The 11,373-nt window shown below is 38.2% G+C and overlaps 1 protein-coding gene across 1 annotated transcript; it reads left to right on the forward strand.

Annotated features, from left to right (window-relative positions):
• Positions 1 to 10,657, forward strand: RIOK3 (RIO kinase 3). Its single transcript, XM_058832950.1, has 13 exons — positions 1 to 192; positions 944 to 1,065; positions 1,887 to 2,032; positions 2,161 to 2,265; positions 2,833 to 2,942; positions 3,665 to 3,808; positions 4,701 to 4,828; positions 5,722 to 5,907; positions 6,370 to 6,529; positions 7,541 to 7,621; positions 7,710 to 7,799; positions 8,103 to 8,210; positions 9,306 to 10,657. The coding sequence occupies exons 1-13, from the start codon at positions 127 to 129 to the stop codon at positions 9,405 to 9,407; spliced, it is 1,548 nt and encodes a 515-aa protein (XP_058688933.1). The 5' UTR covers positions 1 to 126; the 3' UTR covers positions 9,408 to 10,657.
• Positions 10,658 to 11,373: the final 716 nt, after the last annotated feature.

An 11,373-nucleotide genomic window follows, 5' to 3' on the forward strand; every position in this document is an offset into this window, starting at 1 on the left:
GCCCCGGCCAATGGGCCGCCTGACGGCCGCGGAGAACGGGGGAGGACCCGGAAGGTTTGGCAGTGGGAGCGTTGCTGCCCCGCGGAGAGACCCCGCTCCTGCCGCCCGCCCGTCCCTGCGTGCCCGATGGACTCGGTGGGAGTCGCCGCCGCCGCGCCCGACGCCAGGCCGGGCCCCGCCTGGCAGAGCAAGGTGAGCGCTGTGCCGGCACCGCGGGGCCGCGGCCGCCGCTGTCCGGGCTCCGGGGAGGTGGAGGAGCAGGAGGAGAAGGACCGAGGCCGTGGAGAGGGCGCTGCGAGGTGGTGCCAGCACCACCAGGGTCACGGTCGCTCGGTAGAGCGACCCGAGCGTGGTTTGCTGTTACCGGCAATAGTGTCTGTGGGGGTGAGAGCTGTTGTGACAACCCGGTAACTGAGTTGCTTCCCTCCAAGGGAGTTGGTTATCCCGGCGGTAGGCAGCGAGTCCCAGCTTGCTTGGATTCGTCATTCCCTAGCCTCCGCCTCCCCGAGCGAGGTGTGTGTGTCCCTCTGCGGTTTTCAGGGCACGTTTTACGATGGCTGACCTTTCAGGGCTTTAGAAGCGGGGGAGGAAGCTGTGCGTAAGCCATTGCTGTTGGATTATTCCAAGAGAAGTTTTACACAGATTGTGTGTCTGCTTGTATGCAAACCTCCTGGGGAGGCTTTACCCCCTGTCTTCAGAGGGTACCGACCCTGACAAACTGACTTTTTTTTCTTCATTAGTAAGTGACTATCAACAATCTTTCAACGCCAGTTCTCCATATTGTGTTTATGAAACTACTCTTTGAGTAGTTCCCCAAGTATCTGTAGAAGAGCCCTTACAAGATTACATGACCTTATTTTGGAGGCAGCAATAGCTAATTTTCCTGATTATTGTGTTGCCACTGCTCAAGTCTTGCTGACTTGAATAAAATGTTTATTTACAGTGTCCTTGGGGAGCTCCCAGCACAACATCAATATCATGTTCTCTTGCTGATGTAATGAGTGAACAGCTGGCAAAAGAATTGCAGCTGGAAGAAGAAAATGCTGCTTTTCCTGAAGTGGTTGCGTAAGTTTAAGTCCTGGATTAGTGATCTCCATAGTTGTGATGCCCTCTTCTCTCTCTTGTGTGTTTTCTTACAATGTGCTCAGTGCGTAGCAATATAGTAAATGATTTGCCTGTTGTCCCTAACTCTGCTTCTTCAGGTCTTCTTCAGTGAAGATGGCTTCCTCAGCTAAAAGTCCTCCATAGATTCTTTTCTCTGTTGCTCTTCCTTCCTTATTGATGTTTTCTTTGCATTTTCTGGGGGTGTTAACACAGTCTGTAAACTATATTTAGAGAAATGTCAGAAACGGTTTTTTTCTCTCCTTTCAGGAATTCTTGTAAACAGTGTACAATGTTATTTTGAAAACTATCAGGTATATCACCTGTATCCTCCCAATACTTGAAAGCTCTAAACAAAGGCCAAGAACTTGCTAGTTCTAAAATTGTACAAATTTTGATTATCTTACTTGTGAAGCAGAACAAAGCAATGCTATTTTGGACTTTTTAAACCTATAAATAAGTATACATCTGCACACACCTGTATGCCTTCTTTTTTTTCCTTGAAGGACATCTTAAAAATAGAGTTTAATGCTTCTTGCAGAATGGTAAACAAGCAAAAGTTTAAGTAAAATTTGCATGGTAAATGAGTAGCAAAGAAAAATGAAGTCATGATCTATTAATATTTAGTGTTGGCTTGGAGAGGAGGCAGACAGCTGAGATCCATTCCTTTCTGTGCAGTTCTGCATGAAGTCTGTTGTATAGAGTGGGATAGTGCTATAAAGCAGTGTTTCTGCTTAGATTCCTGTGTTTAATTTTTTTAAAATTCCTGTTTTCATCTTATGTAGTGCTGCTGAAGGACCATTTATTACAGGAGAAAATATTGACACTTCTAGTGATCTAATGTTAGCTCAGATGCTGCAGATGGAATTTGACAGAGAATACGATGCGCAGCTTCGGCGTGAAGAGAAGAAGATCAATGGAGATAGCAAAGGTACCTTCATCAGAAGGAATATTTTTGCTTTGGAGCTATTCTTGGCACTTAGCTTAAACTGGCAGGGCTGTGAGGATGTAGAAAAACCCTGATAATCACAGACATGTTTCTTTGTTTTGTTTCTCAAGTCTCCATATCCTTTGAAAATTATCGGAAAGTGCATCCCTATGACAGTGACAGCTCAGAGGATGAGGTTGATTGGCAGGATACCCGTCATGATCCATACAGAGCAGGTATGTGACAGCTTTAAACAATACAATATCTTCAGCCAATAGACCTGAGAATATGACAGAGTTAAATTATGTCTTGTTTTAATGTAAGGAGAGACACCAGCTACATTTAAAATCAGGTCACCTCAATGGGAGGTGTCAGCAGGAGGTTGGGTGGATAACTTCAGGCTTCTGTCTGCCAGTATATTGGCTTCAGTGGCTGAATCTGAATTACCAAATTATTTCCAAAATAACCAGTGTACATGGGAAGTATTGTGGGATGTGCTTATCTGTCATCTACCTTTGGATGATATGGTTACATGTCATCTGCACATGATATTGAATACTCCTCTTGTAACATGCTGGAAATGTGTCTGACACCCCAGAGAAGACATAGAAGTAAGTTGTAACATGGCCAAAGAAGCTGTCATGCTTAGGATAAGAGAAGGCTGTATTAAAATTGTACACTTGAAGTAATTTATTCTGTTTTATAAATAAAATTATGTTACTTTTGTGGGTATTGTGGGACTTCTATGGGCATTGGTTATGTTTGTTTAGATGTAAAGTTTGGTTTATTTTTCTTGTTGGCAGATAAACCTACTACTACACCAAGAAGGGGTTTCATAGGAAAAGGAAAAGACATTACTACGAAACATGATGAAGTGGTATGTGGAAGAAAAAACACTGCTCGCATGGAAAATGTAAGTGAAAACTTGGGGAAACATATTTTGTGTGTAAAACTGGAATGCTGCAATTCAGCCAAAGAACTAATTCTGCTTGTCCACCAGTGCTGCTGTGTAGGGTGCTGAGTTTTATTTTTTTCCTGTTGGATGAAAGCAATGCAGTCTTCGCTTTATTGGTTATTCACATTGGTGGTTTGAGTCTTGTGGGTTTTCTGTTTAATAATAGTTTGTTATTGAGCAATTCAAGAATTTGCGCAGAACTGTTTTGGCAAAACAAAACTATCAGCAAGTTTGGCACACAAGCAAATAAAACACGGAAGCTATTTTTGAAAAGCATAGATGTCATGTAATCTTTCTTCTAAGTAATTTTGTCTGATAAGCCAAGTAACTTATTTTCAGTCAATTGTTTGACTTAGAGCTTTTCAGTCTGTTTATCTGTAGTACATACCTTTCATTTTTTTTAAGGTAACTGGTGCAACTTCTGTAAATAAGGAAATGCTGCAAGTGCTGTTTTTGCAAGATGTTAGGTAATCTCATATTAATTTGGGCAGAACTTTGAGTTCTGAGTTTAAAGCAGTGTGTTTTTTAACATAGTGACAACATTACACAAAGTGGATTTCACACAGGTCCAAATCTGTCCTGTTTTTCCAAATCAGAATGAGAAATTTCTGTTTGTGCCAACTTTTGGTTGTAACAATTTCTAGTAACAATGCTTAAATTCCTATTATTTCTGTTTGCAGTTTGCACCTGAATTCCAAGTTGGGGATGGAATTGGGATGGACTTAAAGCTGTCAAATCAAGTCTTCAATGCCTTAAAGCAGCATGCATACTCTGAGGAACGTCGAAGTGCAAGGCTCCACGAGAAGAAGGAGCACTCCACTGCTGTATGTTTTTAATAAAGTCTCTCTCTCTCTCTACTCCTTATCTTGTGTAATAGCAAAACACTGCTGGGTAACTTCTTGCAACATTCCGTTTCTAGTAAAACAGCTAAGCAACATTATGTTAACATTGCTGAAGGAAATTATATCAGCCAGCTCCTACTAGAAAAAGGCTCTTTGTTTGAGCTGCATTACTGTGACAGCCATGTTGAAGTAAGAGCAAGCAGCTACTGTTTTTTTCTCTTTGTCTTTCTAAACTTGTCTCTTAATCAGCTACGATGAGTAAACTACCTGGAAGTTATTTATAGAAACATCCAGAGGACTAATCCTCTGCTGTTGAACCATATGGCTCCAAATATCTGTCTTCATAAAAAGTTTCAGGAAGATCAGGTGATCTAATGATTTAGGAATTTACTTGATAGACTGTATGGGTGAGTTTGGAGTAGGGCCTCTGGTAATTCCTCATGTGGACTTCTTCAAATTTGTGTGTTTTGCTTTGCTTTATTGTTATTTATATATAAAAAAATATAATACGTGGGATATTGTGATTCATGATTTGTAAAGGCTTCTTGAAAACACTGTAGAAAGTGCTGTTGAGCCACAGTCTGTATGTGCAATTAGTAAAATACTCTATGTGCTGCACAGCTGATGGGAAACTAAGAGTATTAAATCATTAAATCAGTCCTCAAGCAGATTTGCTTTGCTTCAGATATTTATTTTGGTTTGGGTTTTTTTTCTTCCCTCTGTCAGTTGAGAGAACTTTCATTAATACATTATTCTTTCCACTTAGTTGAATTCTTGTGATGCATAAATATTCTAAACTCATGGTAAAGCAAAGAATTGCTTTATTGAATTGAGTATTCATGTCTTGCCTATTCATTCTATTAATCTCTTGTAGGAGAAAGCAGTGGATCCTAAAACACGTTTACTTCTGTACAAGATGGTCAATTCTGGGATGCTGGAGACCATCACAGGCTGCATCAGCACAGGAAAAGAATCTGTTGTTTTTCATGCCTATGGAGGAAAGTGAGTATATTGTTTGTTACTGATGATAGCTTTAATTACAAGAAATTATTTAAAAAGCAGAAGACAAAATATTTAAACATCTGCACCTTTTTTATTTCTGAGACTTATAGGCTGTATATGCAGATAATAATAAAATCTGAAAACCAAATGATACCAACCATAAAGGAAAAAAATCCTCACTTTCTTCCTTGGCAGCTGTTAATGAATGGGGAGAAATCCACTATGCCTTTCTGTGGAAAAAATGTTCTCCTTTTATAAGAAAGAAATCTTGAGATTTTTGAGAAATTTTCTACTGACCTGCCCTGGACCACAGAGCTGTCATGAGGATCTCGGGCTACCTGAAGGTTGTCTTTCCAAAGAGATTGCTCTACTGTAAGCTCTATATTTGCACCTCAGTGGAGGTGCTGTTTGTTACTTTCAGGTTGAGAATAGTGTTGAGATGCAGGTCACTTCTTGAATCCTTCCTTTCATACTGGAAGGATTAGAGTGCATTATGGTGACTGCATTTTGTTTAACTGACTTTAAACCAGTGATGTTTGAGAAAGAACTAATAAAATTCAAATACAGTTAATGTATTTAGAGATGTCAAGAGAGAAAGTTGGAATTGGGGAGAAAAGATGTACCTTAGCAAATCTGGAGAGGTAACCTATTTGATAAGCAACTTATAATCAAAATGCCAAAACCCAAACATGGGTAAGTTATATAACATATGTAAGTTTAATCGTAGAATTGTTATAAACTTAAGTTGGCTTTTAAATGTCATAGAAAATTAGATCTTCTCTTATATTAAAAATTGCTGTATGTTGCAAGGTATAAAAACCCAAACCCATGCATTTGCTTGTAAATATGTGAATAACTAACTTTGTTATATATTTGTCTTTTTCCATGAGCAGTGCAACTGAAGATAAAGTTATTCCTCCAGAATGTGCCATCAAAGTGTTTAAAACAACTCTTAATGAATTCAAGAACCGTGACAAATACATTAAGGATGACTACAGATTTAAAGACCGCTTCAGTAAATTGAATCCACGAAAAATTATCCGTATGTGGGCTGAGAAAGAAATGCATAACTTAACAAGGTAAAGAAAGGAAAAGGAAGTGTAGTTGCCAAATGCCTGTCAGTTTCCTATTCTCTGTTTAAAGAAGATATTCTGTGTAAGGGTGTTTGACTTTTAGGCCAGAATAATATACAACCTGACACAGATTGAATAAGCCTCTGTTTTTTTACAGTTTAATAAGCTGTTGGCATCTTCAGTGATTTTGCAGCAGAATTTACAGGCCCATGAAGTTAACAGGTTCTAGTTGTAAAAGTGATTAGTATTCAGTAAGCATTTTTAGATTCACTTATAACTTCAGAATCTGAATTTTCCTGTGTAAAATACTGTGAAATACATATAATTATTCAGTTTTCAATTCTCTCTAAGACTTTGTTTACTCTGGATCAAGTTTCTAACTCAGCTCTCAAGCAGGAACTAGAACTTTGGGGACTTTGAAGCTTTTGTTCTGTTTTTCTTGATCAGTATCTATTTTCTGATCCACAGAATGCAAAATGCAGGAATTCCTTGTCCTCAAGTGGTTATCCTTAAGAAACACGTCTTGGTTATGTCTTTCATTGGCCAGGATCAAGTCCCAGCTCCTAAACTAAAGGATGTAACACTTAGTAGTGAAGATATGAAAAAGGCCTACTATCAGATTCTTAATGTAAGATGATGCTGATTTCTCCTCCACATCTGGGTTGTATTTTCTTTTAAGGGAATATCTGTAAGGACAAATGAGCACTTATTTACTTTTCAGGATGCTTACATAATTTTCAAGATAGGAAGTCCAAAGTCTTATTTCGCTGCTGTTTAATGTGTGACTTAGAATCAATAAGAAATTATGCACTGGAAAAAATATAATTAAATTTAATCTTAATCTAAGTGGAAAACATTCTGGAATTTGATGACAAACAGATGCTTAGCAGCAGAGGAATTGTGAGCAAGTAGTCCTCCTTTTATAGAAGTAGTATGTGGTTTAGAGAATTCTCTGAAGTCTTTCTGGGCTTACCAAACACTTAATTTATAATGCTTAAGCACTCTCCAGTGGATCGCCAGCCCACTTTTCAGCAGACCTAGAAACTGGAGAATTAATTAGGATATTGCATGGTGGATGCTTTCATTTCCTATTATCTGTTTGGTTCAAACACACACCTGCTAACTGTCCACTCACTATTATAGAAATTAAAAAAACCCAGCCAGGCAACCAGCCCCACAGCTTGTTCACAGGAATGGTTTAGGTCTCAAATGAATGAGACCAGTGAGCATCACAGCTGTATTTTAAGTGAATTTGTGTACTGGTTAGGATTCAGTCTCTACAGCTGTGAGACTTCCTTCCTGTTTGATAGGAGTGAAAATGACATGTATTTAGAGAACATGCTTATCTGTCTTCTGCACTTGGACTGCTTGGCAGAGCTCACTTGAGTTTACCAGAGTAGCCCTCCTCACTTTGCCAAAGCTAAGCACAGTGATAAAAGCTTAGTTTGCTGGCAGTTTACCAAAACTGCCATTCCCTGGATGAAAGTGTATTGAAGACTTGGTTAAAAATTATGTAAATTATGTGGGTGATTAGGGAAAGGTGGGGTTGTTTTGGTTGTTTTTTTTTTTTAATATCATCATGCTAGCAATATTTATTTGGAGTATAGCATACTTCCTTCATTAATTTGGTTCCTTGCAGATGATGCAGCAGTTGTATAGGGAGTGCAACCTCGTCCATGCAGATCTGAGTGAATACAACATGCTTTGGCATGATGGGAAGGTGAGTTTGTTCTGAATTTGGGGGGAAAAGGTTTCATCTACTGTGAAATACTAATACAAAGAGGATTGCTATTTCTCTGTGACTACAGGTCTGGCTTATTGATGTCAGTCAATCTGTGGAGCCAACCCATCCTCATGGACTTGAGTTTTTGTTCAGAGACTGTAGGAATGTTTCACAGGTAGGACCTCTTTGTCTGACAATCTTCTGTTATGCTGTATGTTTTCTAAGATAAAATATATCTTAAATATATAGAAGATTACTCTTGCATATTTTTGATGCTGATAGTGTCCTCTGAAAGTGAAAAAATGTGGTAAAGTAAAATTGTATCACTAAAATGTAAAACTTAAAACTTCTTTCTGTTATCTGTGGGTCAGCAAAAACAAAAATGTAATTTTGGGTAAATGTAGCAACTGGGGAAAGTCAAAGGAATATTTTGTTCTGTGTAGTAAAGTGTTTCATGTGTGCTCTTTATATTGATTAGTTCTTCCAGAAAGGAGGCGTGGCAGAAGCACTTAATGAGCGTGAACTCTTCAACGCTGTCTCAGGTTTAAATATTACAGCTGACGATGAAGTAGACTTCCAAGCAGAGGTATAGCTTTCTCTGTCTAACAATTTTAATTTGGTTAGCTATGGTAGCTATTATAATACCTCAACTTTCCACATTCAGTTTATGTTATTTGTGTTAGGTGTGAGTAAAACTTCAGCAGTCATTCTGCATTTCTTTTTAAAACTTTGAGTATTGCAGCCTAGTACAAACATTTACAGAAACTCAGATATCTGACAGACCTCTCCACCCCCTTTCCTGATCCCCCTGCTCCCAAGCAGAAAAGACTTCATGTTGAATATATTTGCTTCATTTCAGCATTAGGGAAAATCTAGTGATCTGTTTTAGTTTAAAAGTTGTTGTCTTGCCTTACATACATTTAAGATTGTACAGCAAAAGGAAAGTTGGGTTAAAAATAATAATTATTCTACCACTTATTTTTCATGGTTTAGGTATTAATTTATTTGAATTTAAAGTTTAGGCTAGCATTTTCAGTTTTGAAGCTTTAAATCATGCTAATGTAAATATGCATCTTTAGTCACTGCTGGCTTTCAATTTTCAACCTTTGGTTGTAACTCCTCAAGGCCTGCATCCTGATACCAGATTTAAAAAAAGTTGTCAAACATTCTATATTTTCTAACTAAAGTAAGGCCAATGTGGCAATTTTACTCTCCCTAATTACTAAGGACATTGGAAGTTTGTGCTAGTTGAGCATGGAACAGGTGGGAGCTGAAAATTAGGTGACTTCTGGGGCAGGTGGTCAAAGTAAGAAGGAGATGAAGGGAACACTGTGTTGCAATTCCATGATATCTGTGTCACTGGAGAAAGGTACACTTCTGTACTTTGAGGAATAGAGCTGAAGGCTTAAGAAAAAATCCAGTCCTCCCTGCAACTGGTGCATTTTAGTTAGGTAGCTTCTAACTATAAAGAAGTGCTACTCATTTTAGTTACTTGTTGAGAACAGATGTTTCAAGGTGTACTTGGCTGTATTTGAGCTGTTACACGTGAATGAATCTTTGAAATAGCAACATTTTACATATCTGCTCTGGCCTCAAAAGCTACTTTTTAATGCTGTCTAGAAGTGTTTTCCTGCTAGCATGGTTTTATGATTTCATCACGGTTTTATTTTTGGCTCTCTAGATTGAAGCTTTGGAGAAGATGAATGAAGATCACGTGCAGAATCATGGAAAGAAACTGTCAACATTTTCCAGTGATGGAGACCCACCTATATATGATGAATAGCACTGAGTTTATAGCTGCTGATGAAACAAAACACAAATTTACTGCTTCTAACTATGTTGGTGCAGTGATAAATGTCAACTGCCAATGTCAAGAAAGTGGTTGGCTGAGAATACCAAAATGGAAAACACAGCAAGCATAATGGTGATGCCTCAGTGGTTTGCTTTTTTTTTAACTTGTCCCACACATCAGGCTGGCACTGTGAGAATGGACTGTCACTACCACTTTGAACAGACTGACAAATTCACCAATTGCCCAGTTACATTAGACTAATGTAGCTCAGATGGTCATATTTTGCATGATTCAGAGCTTACATATCTTTTAGTCTAAAAAAAAAATTAAAAAGCGTCTATATTGTCCAAAGTATTTAGTGGGAAAGAAACCACAGTAGAAGAGTCCCTCTTTTTTTTTCCTAATGCAATTTGAAAAACTAATTAAACATTTTGTATGGACGTAATGTCTTTCATCCATCTCCACCAAGGGCAAAATGACAAGGCAAACTGCACTGCAGTCATATGAAAATGTTAACTTAGCAAAGTAATGTACTTACAAATGCAAAAGTCTGTACTTTTTCATTTGAAGTACAGGGGGGAATGTGGCTCTAATTATCTCTGTAAATAGTGTTGGTTATTACATGGGAAACAGATTTTAATCCAACCAGAAGAGGGCTTCCTTGGTGACATGCCAGCAAATCCTGAGTCAACGATGTATAATAAAGAGTCAGTTCAGGTCGCTTCACTCTTAATACACAAATGGTTCCAAGAACTTGGTGCAAGCCAAAAATAAAACTATAATAATACTGTCTCTACCTAGAATATCAGTTTGGAGCATCAAATTTTCTTGCCCTAAAGATAATCACAGACAAATCTGAGTATTCTTTTTGCACCTGTAAGCAAAAAAAGCTCTGTTTAGAAATGGTGTCTGATACTGGTTTCCACAGTCTATTTATTCTTAATGACAATTTTTTTTTTTTTTTCCCCCAGCGACTTCTAAATTCTAAATAGTGATTTTTCTCTCCAGAAAGCACATTTAAAGCATTTAAAGATGAACTGATGTGGTGGGATAGTTTGGAATTAAGGAATTCTAATCAACTTCTTTTTAACTGGTTTCTAGTTTCTGATGCTGCTCTTTATCAAGCAGACTATAGTGATGCTACATGTGACCTTCTCACAGTGTGCTGTGAAAGTGACTTTTTTATCTCTTTTTGTTGGAAAACTGGTGATGAAGTAAAATCTTAAGATCTTGTGGTGGTATTCTTGCATGGTTCTTTGCATCATGGAGGCCTTCATTGATCTTTGGTGCTTGACTAGAGCAGTCTCAGGGTAGGACTACACTAATTCCTTACAAGAGTATAAAAATGATTGTTTGGGTGGGTACTGCATGAACAGTAAACAACCTTGGTTTTGCCAGTTTCATCCCAACACTTGAATCCTCTTCCTTTTTCTAAAGCAGACAAGTATCTTGCATTTACCCCTTACTTTTGAAATAAAGGAACTTGTATCTTTTGGATACTTAAGTCTGTTTCGAATTTCCCAGTGAAACAGTTTCCCAAAATAATGGTATCAGGGAAAGAATAGACTGGGTACTGCAAGGGAAGTGCTAACCTCTTCAGGAAGACTACAAACTGCTGTTATCAAAGATATCCAGATCTCCTTCAGAGGAGAAGGCTTTTTTAAAAAAAAAAAAAAAAGGATAGTCCTATTCTTGGCTTATAACTTGTTTTAATATTTTTAACATTCTTTAGTGGGGGAAAAAAATCTAGGAACAGTTGCTAATACCCTAAAATGTATAAGGAAGATTCGGTTGCTACAGCTATTTGCACCAAGTGAGAGGAAGAAGGCAGAAATAACAGGAAGCGAGGGGAGGGTGTTTTTTGAGCTACTGTTTGAAATACGCCCCTGCTTGTATCTCTGTGCATGGACCAAAGCCTCAGTTGTTACTGTAATTTTTAATTTCTTGCTAAAATCTG

Source organism: Poecile atricapillus, chromosome 2 (genome assembly GCF_030490865.1).
Source record: "Poecile atricapillus isolate bPoeAtr1 chromosome 2, bPoeAtr1.hap1, whole genome shotgun sequence".
Classification (NCBI taxonomy): domain Eukaryota; kingdom Metazoa; phylum Chordata; class Aves; order Passeriformes; family Paridae; genus Poecile; species Poecile atricapillus.

What these genes read in the sequence shown, in the direction of transcription:
- RIOK3 (XM_058832950.1), top strand. Translation starts at nt 127, where the DNA reads ATGGACTCGGTGGGAGTCGCCGCCGCCGCGCCCGACGCCAGGCCGGGC. An exon ending in TCATGATCCATACAGAGCAG is followed by an intron (nt 2,266 to 2,832) that starts GTATGTGACAGC and finishes TCTTGTTGGCAG; the next exon opens with ATAAACCTACTACTACACCA. An exon ending in TGCTTTGGCATGATGGGAAG is followed by an intron (nt 7,622 to 7,709) that starts GTGAGTTTGTTC and finishes CTGTGACTACAG; the next exon opens with GTCTGGCTTATTGATGTCAG.